This window comes from Arachis duranensis, chromosome 5 (genome assembly GCF_000817695.3).
Source record: "Arachis duranensis cultivar V14167 chromosome 5, aradu.V14167.gnm2.J7QH, whole genome shotgun sequence".
Taxonomy (NCBI): Eukaryota; Viridiplantae; Streptophyta; class Magnoliopsida; order Fabales; family Fabaceae; genus Arachis; species Arachis duranensis.
Genome location: NC_029776.3, coordinates 80273896 through 80296177, shown reverse-complemented (window position 1 = coordinate 80296177; position 22282 = coordinate 80273896). Strand labels below are relative to the sequence as shown.

General features: G+C 34.0%; 3 protein-coding genes and 1 pseudogene across 3 annotated transcripts; all 4 read left to right on the top strand.

The window, feature by feature from the left end:
* Positions 1–217: 217 nt before the first annotated feature.
* LOC107489658 (pentatricopeptide repeat-containing protein At5g66520-like) lies at positions 218–2283 on the top strand. Its single transcript, XM_016110410.3, has one exon. The coding sequence runs from the start codon at positions 253–255 to the stop codon at positions 1852–1854; it is 1602 nt and encodes a 533-aa protein (XP_015965896.1). The 5' UTR covers positions 218–252; the 3' UTR covers positions 1855–2283.
* An 878-nt stretch (positions 2284–3161) lies between these two features.
* On the top strand, positions 3162–5477 carry LOC107489659 (cytochrome P450 704C1-like). The gene is made up of 6 exons (XM_016110412.3): positions 3162–3478; positions 3839–4054; positions 4141–4431; positions 4522–4842; positions 4956–5159; positions 5246–5477. Exons 1-6 carry the CDS (start codon positions 3167–3169, stop codon positions 5423–5425), a joined length of 1524 nt encoding a protein of 507 aa, XP_015965898.1. The 5' UTR covers positions 3162–3166; the 3' UTR covers positions 5426–5477.
* A 764-nt stretch (positions 5478–6241) lies between these two features.
* LOC107489695 (cytochrome P450 704C1) lies at positions 6242–8980 on the top strand. Its single transcript, XM_016110448.3, has 6 exons — positions 6242–6564; positions 6993–7208; positions 7317–7604; positions 7701–8021; positions 8376–8579; positions 8681–8980. The coding sequence occupies exons 1-6, from the start codon at positions 6274–6276 to the stop codon at positions 8876–8878; spliced, it is 1518 nt and encodes a 505-aa protein (XP_015965934.1). The 5' UTR covers positions 6242–6273; the 3' UTR covers positions 8879–8980.
* A 5805-nt stretch (positions 8981–14785) lies between these two features.
* Positions 14786–22282, top strand: part of LOC107489642 (13-hydroxylupanine O-tigloyltransferase-like) — a 14860-nt pseudogene continuing 7363 nt past the window's right edge.

Here is a 22282-nt window from a genome sequence, read left to right as displayed (position 1 = left end):
AAATAGACACCAAACATAATATTTAAATTGATTTATAAAATTATTAAAAATATTATTTATATATTTTAAAATTAATTATTTATACACCAAAAATAACTGATAAAATTATAGTTTGGTCATCAAAGTCAAATTGGTCTTCATAAGTTCATTTTACTATGTCGTTCTATGACAAAACCACGGTTATGACTAACATAAGTTAAGAATGTTTAAGTTGGGAGATAACATTGAGGAAATTATTCCCAAAATTCAAAAATGAACAATCATATGTACTTAATAATGAAGAACACACTTTCCAGAATGATCGAAGAATGCAAGAACTTAAGAGAGCTCAAAAGAATCCACACCCACATTCTAAAGTCACCAACTTTATCGAATGCTGACCAGTATCACCTCATTACCCGTGTTCTTTTCTTTTGCTCCTTTTCAAATTGGGGTTCTTTCAGCTACGCCAGCAATGTTTTTCACATGATCAAGAACCCTGATATTCGTGTCTATAACATCATGATCAGAGCATATGCTGACATGGAAGGAGGTAATGGATGCCATTTTTGCAGGGCTTTGATGCTGTATAAGAAAATGCTTTGCAGGAACATTGACCCTAATTCACTCACTTTCCCTTTCCTTGTGAAGGCTTGCACTAGGAGGCTTGATGGTTCCACTGGCCATGTTCTTCATTCCCAAGTGATCAAGTTTGGGTTTTTGAATGATGTTTTTGTTGGGAATTCTTTGATAGGATTGTACATGGCATGTGGCCTGTTGAAAAATGCCAGCAAGTTGTTTGATGAAATGCCTGTTACAGATCTTGTCACTTGGAACTCAATGGTTATAGGGTGTTTGAGAAATGGAGAACTTGATATGGCATTGGATTTGTTTAGGAAGATGAAGAGGAAGAATATCATAACATGGAATTCGATTATTACTGGGTTGGCTCAAGGTGGCAGGGCAATGGAGTCACTGGAAATTTTCCAGGAGATGCTGCTGTTTTCGAATGATGATTCCGATAAACCTGACAAGACTACAGTGGCTAGTGTCCTTTCAGCTTGTGCTCAACTTGGAGCTATTGACCATGGGAAATGGGTGCATGGTTACCTGAGAAGAAGTATCATAGAGTGTGATGTGGTAATTGGAACAGCTCTTATCACTATGTATGGAAAGTGTGGGCACGTGCAGGAAGCTTTTGAGATCTTCAAGGAAATGCCTGAAAAGGATGGGTCGGCATGGACAGCTATGATTTCGGTATTTGCTCTTCATGGATTAGGTTGGAAGGCTCTTGACTGCTTTTCAGAGATGGAGAGAGCTGGAGTGAGGCCTAACCATGTGACATTTGTTGGATTATTGTCAGCTTGTGCTCATTCTGGTTTGGTTGATAAAGGTCGGCGATGCTTCGATATAATGAAACATGTTTACTCGATTGAACCACAAGTGTATCACTATGCTTGCATGGTCGATATTCTTAGTCGAGCCAGGCTCTTCGAGGAGGCGGAGATGCTCATAAGAAGCATGCCAATGAAGCCGGATGTTTATGTCTGGGGTGCATTACTTGGAGGATGTCAAATGCATGGGAATATAGAATTAGGAGAAAGAGTTGCTCTGCATTTGATAGAGTTGCAACCTGAAAATCATGCTTTCTATATGAACTTGTGTGACATATATGCAAAAGCTGGCAGGTTTGATGCTGCCAAAAGAATTAGAAACCTAATGAAAGAAAGAGGAATTAAAAAGGAAATCCCGGGGTGTAGCATGATTGAAATCAACGGTGTGGTTCATGAATTTTCAGTTGGAAGATCATCTGAACTTCTAACGAAAGAATTAGTATTTGTCTTAAGTAAATTAAGTAATGAGATGAAGACATGATATCTGAAGATGCACACTTTCATTGGTTATACGAAGAAATCTGCAGAGTGTAATTATCAGTCACAGCAGAATGTGTGATTGTTTTAATGATTATGGCCACCTTAAGTTTTGTTATTTTGAATAGCATTGCTGCTGTGTTATGAACTCTTTCTTGATGAAATCCTCATCCATTGGACTTGAAAAAAGGGGTTGTTTTTGCTTTCATATTCACTCACCATGTATTGGTAATGGAAGTTGTTATATGCATAACCATCTGGTGGCAGAAAATGACTATAATCTGAGGCAATAACTACAATAGATCAAGTATGCTAAAAGAGGAGACAGTTAAGCACTTAAGTTTTGTTGTTAGTTGTGATGGCAAATATCAAACAACATTGAATTTTAGACAGCTTGTCATTATCACCTATTAGGCCAACAATTAGTAGGCCTGGCGGCTAATGTTCATTGCTCAACATGTGCATTAAGACAAAGATATTTATACCATGATAACAATTCATTAACATATCTTTTAACTTTGCATTTTGACAAGGACTCAAGATAAATAGAAGACAAAATAGATTAATTAAAATTGAACAAAAAAAAATTACTCTACTTTTTATTTAGTTTTTTGATACAACAAAACAGGAATTTATTTAACATCATTCGCCTATATCATTGTTTCATCATTTATCAAAATTCTGATAGCCAGAATAGTTTAAAAAATAGTTATATTTTTCATATTAGGTTAAATAAAATTTTAGGTCCATTTTACTTGCTAAATAAAATTAATAGTTTAATAACTTAAAATATAAACTATTCTAAAATACTTGCTTTATCTTATTTTCACACAAAGAATTACAGACATTCTCTTCATGTCACAAAAATTCATACTTTCAATGACAATCAAAATCAACCATATTGACTTGTCTTACAAATTATTAGAAGAATTATTTTATCCTCTCAAGCAGGCACATTTGATTAGGTAACACAATAAGGGGAATACAAGTTGGATGAATGGTTTGTATCTTTCCACATGAGTTTTTCAGGCTTATGAAAAACCTTATTTGTGTGCCTAAAATATCTGCTTACTTATCTCTCGGAGTAAAAGCTTTTAGTACATACAATTCTGGAAAGAAAAAAGACATTAAAAACAAAGTAGCATGCTGGAATTATCATAATATCTACTGAAAATAAGTAAAGAAAAATAAACAATGCTTAATTACTCATTTATTTAGATAAATAATTTATCCCTCTATATATAGAGATAACCTGCTAGGTACCTCCCACTTGCAAAGTATCTTGATCCTATTAAGTTCTGTGTAGTTATTACATTATGAGATTCTTAAATTTTCATTCTGAACCTGTGTCTGCAGCTGTAGCACTTGTTGCAACTATAGCTTTAATATTCTTTGCACTGCAAACTAGTTTCAAAAGGTTCCATAGCAGGAAAGGAAAGCAGCATGTGATTGGAGGCACTGTGTTAGACCAGTTTTTCAACTTCCATAGGCTGCATGATTTCATGACTGACCATGCAACAAAACACAAGACTTATCGGTTGCTTAGCTTATTCAGGAATGAGGTTTACACTGCAGACCCTGTGAATGTTGAGTATATCCTCAAAACAAACTTTGCAAACTATGGGAAGGTATTGCATATTTTGGAATAATTCAATTTTGTTTTTGGTACAACACTTTATTATATGAAATTGCATCATTTCAAGCTTGCAACAACAGTTGTTTTGCCTCAGACATGGATGATATTGTTAGAGATAGTCAGTCCTAAACCTGGATCAAAGAAGAAAGTAATAATAGGCCTTTGACAACTGATGTAAAACTCTGTCGAATTCCTATGATATAGGCCTTCATCAAATTCTTTCCTTTTTACATTCTATAATTTTTTATTTTTAATTTCTCTACTGATTAAAATAAAATATGTCTATTCTGCCTTATGCAGTTATTCAACCAAAACCGGATTTCTTAATGTCTGAGTTTCTATTCTGTTGCAGGGGTGGTACCACCATGGTATTTTGACAGATCTTTTAGGTGATGGAATATTCACGGTAGATGGAGAAAAGTGGCAACATCAGAGGAAAGTGGCAACCCAAGAAATCTCCACCAAAGCTGTGAAAGATTTTAGCCTTCAAGTGTTTCAATCTAATGCAGTAACACTTGCAAGAGTTGTTTCAGAAGCTGCTATATCAAATAAAGCAATTGACTTCCAAGTAAGATTTTGGTACATGGTTTTTAATTTAATCCATTTTAAAGGAACTTACTTATTAATCTCATGTTGCATGATTTTTATTGGCAGGATTTATTTATGAAAGCCACCTTAGACCAAGTGTTTAAGATCATCATTGGTGTAGACTTGGACACAATGTGTGGAACATATGAAGAAGGCACCAAATTCTCCAATGCCTTTGATGAAGCGAGTGGCCTAACCCTATACCGGTATGTTGATATCTTATGGAAGATCAAGCGGTTCCTCAATATCGGATCGGAAGCAGTACTGAGGAACCAAATTAAAGTTGTTGATGAATTTGTGTATGAACTTATCAGCAAAAGGACTGAGCAAATCCAAAAGCCTCAACATGATTCACATGTGAGTAGGACTTAAAAACTTCCCTTTGCATCACTTAACTTTCAAAGTTTTTATAACAATTCTACATTGAAAAATGACATCTCATGACAGATGATAAAAGCAGACTTGGTGTCAAGGTTTCTGGCATTGGAAGAGACAGATCCAAAGTACTTAAGAGACATTATCCTCAGCTTCATAATTGCAGGAAGAGACACAACAGCTGTTACTCTTTCCTGGTTCCTTTACTTGCTCTGCAAGAATCCTCATGTCCAAGAAAAAATTGCACAAGAAGTCAGAGATACTACAAAGTTGAAGAACACTTGTAATATTGATGAAATTACAAATGCCTTAACTGAAGGGACTCTTCAAAAGATGAACTATTTGCATGCTGCTTTGACCGAGACACTTAGACTCTACCCGGCTGTTCCTGTGGTGATGAACCTATGCAATATATATAGAAATACCTTTCATTTCCAAAATAACATAGTGAAAAAACATGTTTGCTATCACAATTGTTGAAAAATTCTTCTTTGTTGCTGTTACAGGATGGTAAACTTTGTTTATCAGATGAAACTCTGCCAGATGGATTCAGTGTGAAGAGAGGTGACATGGTATCTTATTTACCATATGCCATGGGCAGGATGGAATTCCTATGGGGAAATGATGCCGAGGAATTCCGTCCGGAGAGATGGCTTGATCAGAATGGAGCTTTCCAACAACAGAGTTCTTTCAAGTTCACAGCCTTTCAGGTTAGCTAGTGCAAAGTATGATATATTTTACAGAACAATCTTTTCTGGAATTCCCAAAGTTTGATTTTCTTCTTGTCATTATGCAGGCAGGACCAAGAATATGTCTAGGAAAAGATTTTGCCTACAGACAGATGAAGGTTTTTGCTGCTGTTCTTTGCCATGGCTACAAATTCAAGCTTGCTTTCAAAAACGAAGAAGTTAATTATATAGTTATGCTGACTCTGCACATTGATGGTGGTCTTCATGTGCATGCCTCCCACAGATAGGGTCCATTATGTGCTACTACTACATTACGATCATTTATGTTTGGAATATTCTTAATATGCTTCGTAGATTCTTAATTTAAGAAAAAATAAGGATAAGCAAGAACAAAATCTTGCATTGCAGAAGATGTATTAGCTTTCATATATCAGTTATATAAAACTATGTTCACAAAGATAACTTTGTATGTCCTTATTCAATAAATTAAAATATTTAATATATTATATATATGGAACGTTTCTTTCTATAGCTGCAATTTATATTGTACTCTGAAGTTATGAAGTTACCATTGGCATTATTAATTCTGAATCATACACGTGTGAATCATATGCATGTTTCTATGTTGATCTAGTCCAAGTAATACAAATATTTTCCAGGTAGCTCTCAAGATATTATAAAATAACAGAACTATATAATGATATGGAAATGATCATATAGATTAAACTATTTTGCACCGTCATCCAATGTTGTCTTCACACACTTAAAAAATTTGACCATGTGAGTGCCTTACTAATAAAATATTTGACTAATCTAGCCAAAGAGCAAAAAGTACTATCATGAGTGCAAATTAATGCATATTAAAGGCTAATGTGGTTTCATACTGCGTTATCCCTTATGAATTTTTCATTGTTTTCTTCTTGTCTGTAATTGCAGCTGGCACGATACCAGTATGTAAATTATGACCTTGAAACAAAATATTATAAAATGACAGGGTGGTAGAACAGTAGGTGACAAACATAGTGTTTAAATACCTTTCAATGAAAAATATTATAAATAATTCTGTTGTTGTTATAAGTATTCTAGTTTCTTCATGATCAAAATTTTGTAGTAAATAGTCTTCTGCTGAGCCAAAATGTTAGATTATTTTAGCCTTGATATCAAATATCTAGCTGCAGCAGTTCTAGCCTTAGTTATAGCAGTGTTAGTTGCCGAAAAACATGGCCGGAGAAGAAAACGCCACCCCATTGCAGGAACTGTTTTCCACCAACTTGTCAATTTCAACAGGCTACATGATTACATGACAGATCTTGCAAGAAAGCACAGCAGTTATAGGCTGCTTAGCTTATCAAGCAGTGAAGTGTACACTTCAGACCCCACAAATGTGGAATATATCCTCAAGACAAATTTTTCAAACTATGGCAAGGTACTAAATCAACTTTACAAAGTGTCAAACTTAAATCCTCAATATTTGGTTATTTTTGTGCATGTTTGCTAATTTGCAAAATCAGTTCTAGCCTCTAGAATTGATTCTTTTGCAAAAGTGAATATTTTTTTACTTTCAGAATAGTTACAACCAAACATAAATACATTACATGAAAATCAGTTATACCAGAATTAGTTGTTGAAAAACAAAACTAGACAAGTTCAGATATATGATAATTTTGTGGCTAGAAAGAAAAGTTGGTTATTTCAGTTTGCATAGTTGATTCCTACATTTTAAATATTTCATATCTTCTTGATGAACATATGAAATATCTATTCCCCAACCTATACTGGAAAATACAATATATTGTTGAATCCGTAACATAGTCTCGATGCTTGAGTCTAGAAAGTTCCTATAACTTGTTTCAGGGACGGCATCAGTATGAAATCCTGAGGGACCTATTGGGAGATGGGATATTCACAGTGGATGGAGAAAAGTGGAGACATCAGAGAAAGGCAGCAAGCTATCAATTTTCCTCCAAGCTTTTGAGAGATTACAGCAGTTCAGTTTTCAAAGGGAATGCTATAAAACTTGCTGCAATAGTGTCTGAAGCAGCAATCTCAAATCAAGCAATTGAAATCCAAGTAGGACTCTTCAAATGGATAGATATACTTCTATAATATTTAGTTAAACAACTTTGGTTATTATTTGAGTTTGTTACACATTGATGCAAGAAAAGTTCTTATTGGCAGGACTTACTTTTCAAATCAACCATGGACTCAGTATTTAATATAGTACTAGGTGTAGAACTGGACACTATGGGTGGAACATATGAAGAAGGCACCAAATTCTCTAGTTCTTTTGATGATGCAAGTGCAATTACTATACTTAGGTATATTGACGTTTTCTGGAAGGCGAAGCGGTTTTTGAACATAGGACAAGAAGCTTTACTAAAGAAACATGTCAGAGTTGTAGATGAATTTGTGTATAATGTGATTAAAAGCAAGACTGAGAAAGTCCATAATCAAGATGATAAGCCTGTAAGTAAACAAATTCACAAGACAAAAACTTATTGGTTGATAGTTATAGAAAATTATTGAAGAAATTCATTGGCATTACATGTTTTCTTTTGACAGGTGAGGAAAGACCTTTTGTCAAGGTTTTTAGAATTGGATGAGACCGATCCGAAGTACCTGAAAGACATCATCTTGAGTTTCATCATAGCTGGAAAAGATACAACAGCCACTACTCTTTCATGGTTCCTTTTCCGGCTATGCAAGCTTCCTCATGTGCAGGAAAAGATTGCACAAGAAGTCAAAGATGCAACAGGGTTATCAGATTTTTCAAAGCCTGAGGAGGAGTTTGCAGCTAATATAACTGAAGAAGCTCTTGAAAAAATGCAGTATCTACATGCAGCTTTGACAGAGACACTAAGACTCTACCCTGCTGTTCCATGGGTGAATGATACAACATAACCTCATGAAAAGAAGAAAAGATGTTTTTTTAAAACAATTAGACTAAGGCACCCTTTTTATCCTTGAAAGATTAATTTCTAGCAAAATTGTTCTGCAAAGATTGATAATTATGCCGTGGTACTCAAGATATTAAAAAGTTTGATTTTAGTAACAAGTATACCACCATTTTAGCTGTTGAAATCAACCCTTTAGGTACGGCGGGATAATTATCAATCTTTCTGGGGTAGTTTTGCTAATGATCTTAATCTTTAGAGAGTGAAAAATGGTTGCCTAATCTTCTATAGTATGTTTGGGATTTGATTTATTTAATGATTTGGTTCGATGCTTGTATGGCAGGACGCAAAGATTTGTTTCTCAGATGATGTGTGGCCAGATGGATTCTATGTGAAGAAAGGTGATGTTGTGGCATACCAACCTTATGCCATGGGAAGGATGAAATCATTGTGGGGTGATGATGCTGAAGAGTTCAAACCAGAAAGGTGGCTTGACATAGATGGAAAGTTTCAGCAAGAAAGCCCTTTCAAATTCACAGCTTTCCAGGTCAGAGCTTGATATGATATCACTTCAAAATAGTTTTCTTAGCAAAAAAGAAACGTTGAAAGAATAGAAAATTATATATATTTTGGTTGTTGATTCCACAGGCGGGTCCAAGAGTTTGTCTTGGGAAGGATTTCTCATACAGACAGATGAAAATCTTCTCTGCTATCCTCTTAGGCAGCTACAAATTCAAGTTGGTTGATGAACACAAATCAATACATTATAGAACTTCACTTACTCTGCATCTGGATGGAGGTCTGTATCTGTATGCTTATAGAAGATTTGGATATTCAAATTCATAGATATCAGAATGCTTTATTCTCTTTGTATTGTACACTAAGAAAACAGAATTGTTGTGCCAAATTGTTGTGTATTTGCATAACAAGAATGGGAAAACAAATATATGAAAGCAATGACTTACAAGCATCAATCAGTAATTCAGTATTCAGTAACTTATTTAGGAGTTTAAGAAAGAAAGGGAAAAAAAAATACATAGCAAGATTCACTCAACAATTTGAAAGAGAAAACGCATGACAAGTTAGAACAACAAATAGTTCATCAATACAAGAAAAGGCATCGAGTAACAGGAAGAAAAAAGGAGGTGTCTATTGTAGATGTGGCTTTGAAGTCCGTTTTAAATTTATAATCATTGATTTAATTTAATGATAATAAATGATCACGATTTAACATTTGATGCTCTCAATTTTTACTCCAACTGCAACATCCTACCACACAGAATCTTATGCTTAAATCATAAAATTGATGTGGTAAAGTATTACGACGTCTAAAAGTAAAAAAATATATGTAATAATAGTTGAAAGGAATTTTAACTAGAAGCCTGTGAAGAAAAGTTAAGCAAAGCATTAAACAGAGAATCGCACCACTCGCGTAAGGGATAAATATGAGAGAAGAATTCCAAAGATACATATAGCAAGGCTTCTGTCTTGGCTTGTGAAACTAAAACTAAAACTGGCCAAAGCAAATATATATATACATAACCCAAAAGAGTAACCCCAAATATATGACAAAACACATGTTTCTCCAAGTCAACCTCTAGAAAAGACAAAATACAAAACACAAGGGTGGAGAAACTATATACATATATACATAGCATAAAACAAAATACAGTAATCTCAAGATAACCAACTTTGCTTGCAGAGGGAACTCCAGACGCTCATCGAGGTGCATCTCAACCTGCATCTGAAAACAACAATATCATATGGGATAAGAACTGAGGGTTCTCAGTATGGTTAAGGTGCCCACATATATAATAAATAAGGTCTCGAAAAAGCCAGAGGCAATCCTAGGCCGCCAACACTCAAATTATAAAATTTAAAGGTAATAAAGTTGAAATCATAAACGAGGGTAGGTCTCTAATATTCTAAACTTGATCAACATCTAATCAAAACCTTCAATCCTCCGCCTTTCCTCCAGTCCTCCAACTCCAGTACATAGACAAGCAAAACAGACAAGTCAAGCACATACAGAAAACTTATATAACAAGTTGGCAGTTAGCAATTAACATGAATAAATAATTAATCAAGCCAAGATAATGCACACTCAAATAAAACATACAAATGCATATGATGAATGCCTGTCCTATGGCTGATGATATCATTTGTCAGTTATATAGCCAACTCGACACGTCCTGGTAGCTAACCATGGACAGAAACACCCATTGCAGAGCAAGTGAGTTTGAACTACAACCCCCTTACTACTACCCACTTAACCCAGAGCCAGTGGAATAACTATTACTGTGGCTACTACCCAGATGGGTGTTTAAAAGCTCAACCTGGAGCAAGTGGGATGAATCACGACCCCTTGCTATTGCCCAGGCATCACAATTTTTGATCTGGAATAAGCGGGACGAATCACCATCTTTGCTATTACCCAGGTATCTCAAGCATTGACCTGGAACAAGTGGGACAAACCGCAGTCCTTGTTACTGCCCAAGTATCTCAAACATACATTCATTTATTCCAAATCAGTTCAATCATCAATCATCATATCATTATCGCAAATGTTCATCAATTCCATAACACTTTCACACTTCTCAATCATGATTCATCATATTTTCAAACTTTTTTCTCTTGCAAGCTATCACTCCTTCCTAACTTCACCTCATCACTAAGCATACAATTAAGGTTTAGGGGCTAAAAGAGTGATAATAGAGGTTTAGAGGTTCATAATTACATTTTAAAATACAAAACTCACTTTGCTGATTTCAGGAGTCACGCGTACACGTGGGCCACGCATACGCGTGAGCGTGTTTTTCTTCCTCGCGTATGCAAGCATCTTGCTCGCGTACGTGAGATGCCCAACCCGTAGAGGTTGGTCACGTCACGTGCAGTGGTCGTGTACACAAGACCTGCAGATTAGCAAAAATGCTAAATGCTGCAGAATTTCATCCTTACCCTTCGAACTTTCGACGTGCATAACTTTTTCGTATTAAAACATTTTTCATCCGTTCTTCGAACGGCGTAAACTTCACGAACCCAATTTTTATTTGAAACAAGTTTGAAATAATTTGGAAGTTCGAAAGTCAAATTATGGCTTATCAAAGTTCAGTCAAAAATCAACTTTTTTTTCACAAAATCCTCAAACCTTTATTTTCATAAAAAATCAAACTCAATCAACATTTTATGCTTACAAACAACCCACCAACACACCTTATCACAGCCACACTGCCTTCACATCCTACCATAATCAACCATACCTTAATTTTACATGATTCTCATACATGGACTTCACAATTTTACCAACAAATCATCAACAATCCATCATCTAATCATATTTATCATTATCAACATATCAAGCATCATTAATCCATTATTTATCACCCTACTCTCATCATGAACAATATTCATCAATAATTACTCAATTTATATCAACAATTATCATCAAAGGTGCTAGGCAATTATCATACTCATGCAATCATACCTATCTTATGGTCATCTAGCCTAAGTTTTCACGACACATTACAAAGGTGCTAGGCAATTATCATCATGGCCGATTTTTCGATAAATCCGGAACACCTCAAACATTCCCACACCACAAGATTATCAATACGGCCCCTCACCGACGAACCTAGCTTCCAAAATCGATCTCAAGCTCCCATATCCTCAAATTAATTCCACCTCTCAACCAATTTCCAATCTAACAACATAATTACCACTATAATTAGCATAGAATTTTCTAACTCAACATTTCACAAGGAAATTGAGAAAGCTTACCTTGTCCACAGCTCAAGTGAGCTAAACCCAACAAAACCCACAAGCTAACTCGAACCTAAACACCGAAATTAAACAAGATTCAACATGGATACACATTGAATTTTGAAATTGGAAAGGAGAGAATCTGAAGCTGGGATGTGGGTTCCATACCTAATTAATTACTGGACTTTGTAGAGCTCAATGCGCTGGTCGCGTGGCCACAAATGGTGCGGCGATCGGAACTCTAAATAAAAAATTATTTGAGATTGAATTTCGGAACCAAGGTTTGCATGTTCATGCTTCCCTTTCTCCTATGCTCAGCGTGCTTTCCCCTTTTACTTTGGGGAAGAAGAGCTGTGCTCTTCCTTTAAATATTGTTGGATTGGGCCTTAGGCCCAATACGAGTTTGGTTCGTCTCATTTTTAAGTCAAAATTTTTAAAATTAATGTCAAAATTCTTATTTTAATTTTCTCTATTCCATTCAACTATAAAATTCTATTTTCTAATTTTTTGATTAATAATTATTTTATTCGCTAATTATTTACCACCAATTACTCGGGATTTACAATCATCATGATTCATGACTCACACAACATGCGCGTAAAATTATGTCGTTTTTCTTCGTATTTTTTCATGCGCCTCCTCCTCCTTCTTCTATTGGTGCTGATATTGTTGGATTTTATTTTATTTCTTCTTCTTCTCCTCTTCTTCATATAATATTACAGTTTTTTTTGGTTTCATTCCTCTTAAGATAATAAAACAAGAAGAATTACAAAAAAAAATAAAATAAGAAGAAAAAGATGAAAAAGAAGAAAAAGAAACAACAGAATATAAAGAGAAAAAAGACGAAAAATTTTGAATTATACATAATTTATCAAAAAATTAATATCAAAATTTGTTAACAATAACACATAAATATCTTACTTTTGACACTGAAAGAAATGGATAGATATTTCATAACAAGAAAACAAATGTAGAATCTTTTCACATATCAGTTACTAGTTATAAAGCGTGGAGCAGTGTAGATCCCTTTTGTTGTTAATGGTAATGGAAAAATGACATTGGTGATAGCTTTTATTTTTTATAGTTATCATGGCTAAGAGAAGGGGGGTTTGAATCTTAGCCTCCTTTTTCTTTAACTTTTAACATTGAGTTCAGTAGAGAAACTTTGAGTAGAAAACAGGATAGATTATGGTTTTGTCTCTTAACGTGGTAGGAGATATTTCTATTTTGTCTCCTATAGTGCAGAACCAGAAATAGAGAAGAGAATAGAGAATGACACATTGATATATCCTGGTTCAGCTACTCATTACAATGTAGCCTACATCCAGTTTTTCCACAACAATGATGAAATTTCTCTATCTTTCAACGGAATTACATTCACCAATTCTCCCTAGGATCTATCCAATCCTATCTGTGACAAGTCCAGATTCTAACCCAACCTGAACTTGACTATAACTCACCCTAACTTTTAACTGCAAAGTGTTAACCCAACTTGTAAGAGAATCCCCTTAGGATCATGACAACAAAATAGAAATATATACAAAGAATTTCTAAGATAATTATGACCTTTTCTGCAAGTTTAACTCTCCCCTTTTTTCACTCATTGACTTTTTCTTACAAACTTCACCATTTTGCCTTTTACCAATGAAAAATAGAAAGATTAAACTGAGAAAAAGAAATACTCAATGAAAACCATGAAGGAGAAGAATAAAGAGCTCATAGAGCTATGGGAATCCAAACATGTGATCTCACTCTTTGCTCCAATCCTTGGTCGTTCACCCCTATTATAGAGGAGTGAAACTTCCAGGGCCTAAAACGTTACTTCAACACATGTTGATTCTCTTCTCCCAATATACAAATGCAGCAGCGGCGTTCATAGAGAAAAGAGAGGGTAGAAGCAGTGACATGCAATCATACCTTCAATCTTCTCTTTCAACTATTTTCTTCATGCTTCTTGAATCTGAGCCATGCATTCTTACTTTGGTTCCAAGTTTAATTTTTTATCGTTGATTCATAGTAGAGCACCATTAACTTTACTTTCTTTATAGTTTCCGAAACAGTGCTTGTGACACAGAAGATTTTTTCAACCATCCTTGATGAAATAAAAAAGGGGTTGGTAACTTTTAAAGATGCTTTGTTCGAATGGGATTTGCTTCTTTATTGTAACCCTTCTTCTAACTTGAAATTGAAAAAAAAATTGTTATTCGTCGAACCCTAGCCTCAGTTCTTTTCCTTGTTTTCTTTCTCGGTTTAGTGACTTGATGTGATGGGAACGAAAGAGAGAGGAGAGAAGAAAGAATTTTGGTTCGGTACGTGAAGTGAATGGTTCAAATGAAATGGAATTTGAATCATTTAGGTAGCGTTTGGTGGAGAGACAGATACTGAAAGACTGAGACTGAGAGACAGAGACTGAAATAAGTTTTAGTATTCTGTTTGGTGCCAAGTGAGAGACAAAAATTGAAACAAAAATAAAATTCTAATTTAATTTACACAAAGGATAAAATTGAAATTAATTAATTAAAATGAGAGTATTTTAGGTATAAAATGTTATTAAAGTTTCAGTCTTTGTTTCTAAAAATATCAGTCCCCTGTGTCCCTACATTTTGGAGGTACTGAAATATTGAAATTTTGGGGACAGAGACAGAAACTTTAGTACCAGTTTCTGAGCCAACAAACATGATACTGTGTCTCAGTCTCTCAGTCTCTGTCCCAGTACTGCAAAACAAACACTACCTTAGTTACCATCAAATAAATAAATAAATTTAAATGTTGACTACCATTGAGCTTGTGTTTGGATATGGGTTTATTTATATTCTTGGGCTAATTTTTGTTCCTTCTTTATTTTTGATCAAATTGCTTGCTTTCACTTTTACTCAATTGAACATATGATGCCAGTGCTTTGTTTGAATTAATATTGGGTTTCATTAGTTTGTTAGACTCACTTTCTTTCTTTGATCCCTGAAACATTCTTTTTATCTTTGAAGGAAATATGTGATGGTAGGCAAGTAAATCTTGAGTCAAGATTGCGTTTGTGTGGGATAGATGTCATTGAGATTTGTTTTATTTCTTCTTGGCCCAGTTTCAATTAAGTTGATTTTTTGCACACTAAACAAGATAAATTACACAACTAATTGGATAATAGTCTAATAATGTTTAGTCATTATCTTAATCATAGTTTAGTTTTCTAAATTCAATAATTTTATTTTACATTAGGTGTTAGTTTTTGTAGCTTAATTCTTCTTTTCGCTCCACTTTATTGTGTTAAGCTTGTTTGTTAAAAAAATGTTATAAAAGTATAAAATGTCTTTTTTTATTATTAAAAATGTCTTTTTTACTGTTGTATTTTTTCTACTTTTTTCCTTCTTTTTTCTGTTGTTCTTATTTCTTTTTTTAGGAGCATTGCTTCTCATTTAGACTTGAATGAACATGTTTAAAATATATTGCAATTTTATTTCGTTGAATAAATGTAAGTTCCTCATCTTCTTACTGATTTTGCAGTATTATGTATTTCTTCTCCTTTGATTAATTTTTTTTGTTTTTATTCTTGTTAAGAGAGTAAAATAGAAAAAATTATGAGAAGGTAAAACAAAAATGAAAAGATGAATAATAAAAAAAGAAGATAATGATAATTGAGAAGAAAAAAAATGAGGAAGAGTTTTGAATTATCATTAAGTAATTTTGGTATATTTTGGATTTAAATAAAGTACATTTGATATATATTTGGATCCTCTAAATTTTGAATCTTATCTTAGAGGATAAAATATAATCTATTACCGTTTATTTCATATGCAGAACCAAGAGAAAATATGAGAAAGAAAACATTCAATAATAAAATATTTCACTTTATCTAAAGTAAAAATTTAAAATTTAAAGAATCCAAATTCTATTTGATCTGAGCTTGTTTTAAATTTTAAACTGAGTTTGTTTGTATGTTATTATCGTTAAAAAATTTTAGTTTATTCTAAATTTAAATTCTTATAGATAAAAACGCGCTCATACTTGAATTTAAAATCATTGAACTTGGTTAAACTTAATTAAGTATTTTACTCCTCTTCAAGTTAACTCAAATTAAATAACTAACTTCCAAGTTCCAACTACTCATTAACTACTTGAACTAGCTGGCCGCAACATAGATACACTGTAAACTAATTTACTTCTGTATATAAATATTTCCTCTCCTTCTATATGCTGCACTTAATTCAATCAAGTTTAATTTATTCAGTTTACGCTTTTCTTTCTATACCTTCTTAATAATATCAGCATTTCGGTATGTTCATCAAACACCAATATTTCGATTCTTACTTTAATTCCCAAAAAAGCATATAATAATGGTTCTCTAGAAATCATCATCATCAATGGTGTTTAAAGTGAGGAGAACCCAGCGGAGCTAGTGGCACCTGCTGGATCCACCTCCCATGAGCTCAAGCTTCTCTCCGATATTGATGACCAAAAGAGTCTTCGTTACCAACTTCCATTGGTGCAATTCTTTACTTACAACCCTTCAATGGCAGGAAAAGACCCTGTCCATGTCATCAGGGAAGCGTTGTCCAAAGCACTTGTGTTCTATTATCCACTTGCCGGATGGCTTAGGAAAGGTCATAGTGGCAAACTTATGGTGGATTGCAGTGGCGAAGGTGTATTGTTCATGGAAGCTGATGCAGATGTTACACTCGACCATTTTGGTGTTGATCCTCTGCCTCCATTCCCTTACTTTCATGAGCTCCTCTACTATGTTCCATTTCCTGATCATGGAATTTAATAATATATTTTTAGTCTATATTTTTACATATTAATAATTAACTATAGACTAAAACAATAAATTTTTTGGACTCTAATATTTCTCTTATTTATTTTTAGTGATAATAAAAATAGTCATTACTACATTAATTACCTACGTTTAAATATCAATGATCTTATCCTTATTTTTGGTGGCAGTTATAACCATTGCTGACAAAGGATCTTTCTAATAGTTACAAAACCTATGCTATAACTTGTAATTGTAACATATAATAATAATGCTAAATATATAAGTGTAAGTATAATATCCACACTTGCCCCAAAATCACTCACTCATATAAATGATGTTATCATATTTTTTAATTTCTCAAACTCACTAATACTCATATTAATAAGGAGAGAATTTTACAAAAACAAATACTAAGCATTCTTTTTCATATATATGGGACACAAAATATAAGAGATGCACCACCTATTTATAGTTGTATTTGGAGGTTTTAAAACTAAACAACTTGTAACCTAAGATTAATGATTAAGCTTGGATATAAGGTGGTAACTTATTGAAAGTTGTAGAAGAAACTATCCAGCTGTAAACCTTTGAACATTTGACCATGATCCTTTGTAACATTTCTAGTTACTTCCACAATAATCATTTCAAATCTACTTCCTTCAATGTTTGACCAAGTTTTGACTAAACTTTTGTAAATGGCGGTGAATGATTTTACAAGTTGATTTAATTATCAACATTGCCTCCCTTAAATCAAACTTGCAGAATTAATCATTCAAAGCATCTTTTTTAATTTGTAAAATAACTCTATCTTCAACGGTTTTGTAAAGATATCTGCAACTTGTTCTTCAGTTGGACAGTACTCGATCACAACTTCTTTTTCATTCACCAACTCTCTAATTTTGTGAAATCGAATATCAATATGCTTCGATCTTCCATGAAATACTGAATTTTTGCAAAGTGCAATAGCTAACTTGTTATCACAAAATATTGTTGTTGGAGTACTTTGTTTCTCGTTCAATTCTTCAAGAATTCTTCTTAGCCAAACTGCTTGTGTTGCACAACTTGTTGCTGCTATATATTCTGCTTCTGCTGTAGATAGTGCTAATACTAGTTGTTTCTTTGACGACTATGAAATTGCACCAGAACCAAGATGAAACACAAACCCTGAAGTACTTTTTCTTGTTTCTATATCTCCGGCCCAATCACTATCAGTGTAGCCAACAAGATTTACTTCATTAATATTCTCATAATAAATTCCATCATTTAAAGTACCTTTGATATATCGAAGAATTCTCTTTGCCGCTTGCAAATGGTTGATACAAGGCTCCTCCATAAATCTGCTAAGCAAACCAACTCCATACACAATATCTGGTCTAGTCGCAGTCAAGTATCTCAGACTTCCAATCAAGCTTTTGTAGTATGTGGGATTTACTGCTCTTCCTTTATCTTCTCTCAACAATTTGAACTTCTCTTCGACTGGAGTAGAAACTGGTTTTGAGTGCTCCATCTGAAATTTCTTCAAAATATCATTTACATATTTCTTTTGAGAAATGAAAATTCCACCATCTTTTTGAACTACTTCAATGCCAAGAAAGTAAGACATCAAGCCCATATCTGTCATTTCAAAGTGCTTTATCATAGCCTCCCTGAATTCTGCAATTATTTTTAAATTGTTCCCAGTAAAGATCAAATCATCAACATAAAGACATACGACCAAGATATCTCCATTTTCAACGAACTTGATATAAAGAGTATGCTCAAACGGACATCTTCTGAAACCATTCTCAATGAAATAAGAATCAATCTTCTTGTACCATGCTCTTGGTGCTTGCTTTAATCCGTACAAAACTTTCTTCAATTTATAAACTTTATCTTCTTTTCCAAGAACTTCATATCCTACCGGTTGCTCAACATACACTTCTTCTTCTAAAGTGCCATTTAGAAATGCAAACTTAACATCCATTTGATGTATCTTCCACTTATTTTGAGCCGAGAGTGAAATAATCATACGAATAGTATCTAATCTAGCAACAGGAGCAAATACTTCAAAGTAGTCGATACCTGGTTTTTGTTTGTATCCTTTTGCAACTAATCTTGCTTTGAAACGATCAACTTCACCACTAGGTTTGTACTTAGTCTTGTAAACCCACTTTACTCCAATCGGCTTCTTATCTGCTGGTAAATCTATCAGCTCTCATGTGTCATTCTTCTCAATGGCATGAATCTCCTCATCTATTGCTTTCTTCCAATTGTTGTCTTTAAAGGCTTCTTCAAAGTTCAACGGCTCACAATCTGAAAATAGAGCAAAGTTTATGATTTCTTCATCGGAAGGATCGTTGTCATTGCCAACTTCATAATCTGCTAATCTAGCAGGTAGTCTCCTCTCTCTTTGAGGTCTTCTAGATGATGCTGGTTGTTCGGTTGTGTCTGGTTGTCTTTCTTCATTATCATCACATGTATTTGAAATTACAATCGACTGCTTTTCTGTCTTTGTGTTCCAGTCCCACATGGCTTTCTCGTCAAACATCACGTCTCTGCTGATGATCACTTTCTTTGTTTTTGGATTGTACAACTTGTATGCTTTTGAGTCTGTGCTATAGCTAATAAAGATACACTTCTCGCCTTTGTCATCTAACTTCTTCCTTAATTGATTTGGTACGTGGGCATAAGCGATACACCCAAAGACTCTGAAATGATGAATGGAAGGCCACTTTCCACTCCAAGCTTCCTCTGGAGTTTTATCACGAACACTTTTTGTTGGACACCTGTTTAAAATATGAACTGCTGTTGCGACTGCTTCTGCCCAAAACTCTTTAGGCATTTGTTTTGACTTGAGCATGCATCTGACCATATCCATGATGGTTCTATTCTTTCTTTCAGCAACCCCATTTTGTTGAGGAGTGTATCTAGTTGTTAGTTAGTGTTGAATTCTGTGTTGCTTAAAGTATTCTGAACATGTAAGATATTCTGTTCCTCTGTCTGTTCTGAGAATTTTGATTTTACAGCCACTTTGTTTTTCGACAAATGCCTTGAATGTCTTAAAGACATCACATGCTTCTGATTTTTGCTTCAGAAAGTATACCCATGTATATCTACTAAAATCATCAATAAAAGTGATAAAGTACCTGCTACCACCATTACTTGAAACTTCTACAGAACAAAGATCTGAATGCACAATTTCAAGTAATCTTCTAGCTCTCCAAGACTTTCCTGTAGGGAATGGATCTCTGTGCTTCTTTCCCAGTTGACAAATCTCACAAACACAATTGGGAATATGAATCTGTGGTAGACCAGAAACAAGTCCTTTTCTTGACAGGTAGTTTAGGCCAGAAAAATAAAAGTGCCCAAACCGCATATGCCACAACCAGTTATCATCAAGTATCACAGAACTCATGCAAGAGAGATTAACATGTTGAATTTTTAACGGAAACATTCTGTTTGAAGTCATCTTTGCTTTATCAATGAACCTTCCATTGTTGTCAAATACAGTGCAATATCCACGATAAGTTATCATCTTATATCCCTTCTCAGATAATTGCCCCATACTCAGTAAATTGCAATCAAGTTCAGGAGCATAGAAAACATCAGAAATATAACTCAGAGAACCATCTTTCAATCTAATTGGTATGTGCCCTTTTCCTTCAATAGGGATCTTTGTACTATTACCAAACTTCAGTAATAGTTTAACTGAATCATCTATTGAAGAAAATAACTCCTTTCTACCAGATATATGATTACTGCAAGCATTATCCAAGTACCATATATTTTCATCTTCAGCACATGAATTACTTGTAAAAAATAAAGTCTGAGTACCAGGATTATCATCAGTATTTTGATGCTGATTTTCTGCAACGTGTGCTTGATTGTTATTCACCATTTTGAATCTGCAATATGCTACTTTGTGTCCATACTTTCCACAATGAAAACAGTTGAAATTGGTTCTTTCTTGATAAAAATTGCCTCGACCTCTTCCTCGGTTGACAGGCCTGAAATTCGTTCCACCTCTTCCTTGATTAGGTGGTGTAAAATTGTTGTAACTTCCTTGGTTGTAATTGCCACGACCTCTACCTCTGAAACTTCCTCTGCCTCTACTTTGAAAATTAAAACCACGACCTCGTCTTTCTTGTGTACGATTTGATTCTGCAACATTGTTGAAATTCACTCGGCTTTTCAGGGCTTCTTCGGTTGATTTTTCAGACTTCTCCAGTATTCTACTGATGTGGCTTTTCATGGTTCCTTGCAACTCTGCAATCGTCATGGTGTCCATATCGTGTGACTCTAGTATTGTAGTCACCACATGGTCATACTTCATTGGTATGGTGCGAAGAATTTTCTCCACTACTTTGCTATCGGGCATATCTTCTCCATAGACTCTCATCTTATTGACAAGATCTGTAACACGAGTAAAATATTGCTCAACGGTTTCTGAGCTAGACATCTCGTACCTTTCATATTCTCTTCTTAAAGACTGTAGCTTTGCTTTTTGAGCTTTATCTACACTTTTATATGACAGCTTCAACGTGTTCCATGCTTCCTTTGCACTTTTGGCATTTGCTATTTTGCCAAATACCGTATAATCTACTCCTTGATGAATTTGAGATAGCGCCAATCGATCTCTCCTCTGTTGAGCAGCATCTGCTCCTTCTTGCAAACCTGGTTCAATGAAGTTCCACAGGTTCTGGGCCTTTAAATGGGTGGACATTAAAGTCTCCCAATAACTATAATCAAGTTTCCCATCTAACTTGGGACCGGACCACACAATATTGAAAGTGTTTGCCATACTGACTCTATGAATAAACAACTATGTGAGAACTCTCCCACACCTCACAAACTCTCAAATACCAGGTGCTGGATTAACCAGCTCTGATACCAAATGTAAGTATAATACCCACACTTAATTGACCCCAGAATCACTCACTCATATAAATGACGCTATCATATTTTTTAATTTCTCAAACTCACTAATACTCATATTAACAAGGAGAGAATTTTACAAAAACAAATACTAAGCATTCTTTTTCATATATATGGGACACAAAATATAAGAGATGCACCACCTATTTATAGTTGTATTTGGCGGTTTTAAAACTAAACAACTTGTAACCTAAGCTTAATGATTAAGCTTGGATATAAGGTGGTAACTTATTGAAAGTTGTAGAAGAAACTATCCAGCTGTAAACCTTTGAACATTTGACCATGATCCTTTGTAACATTTCTAGTTACTTCCACAATAATCATTTCAAATTTACTTCCTTCAATGTTTGACCAAGTTTTGACTAAACTTTTGTAAATGGCGGTGAATGATTTTACAAGTTGATTTAATTATCAACAATAAGGGTCATTTTAGTATAGTTATATTACAATGATTATCGATTTTAAAAAAGTAGTGTTAAAATTTAGGAAGTATAGACACTTCGCTGAATTATTGTGTTTGTGTATTAGATACATTTTTGATACGATATTTACCCGACACATATGTTTGTTGTGTTTAAATGTGTCTTAATAAAATATACAAATTTTTTTCTGGATATTCTTAGATACACCTAAATATCATTATGTGTCAGCGTATCCAGTCTTATTATTAACATATATTCTTAAAATAAATTTAGATATAGTATATATTATTATTTATTAAAATAAAAAATATTTTAAATACTTGATATAATTAAAATAAAATATTAAAATTAATTAAAAAATTAATTTATATTTTAATATCAATAAAATATCAAAATATTATTACGATT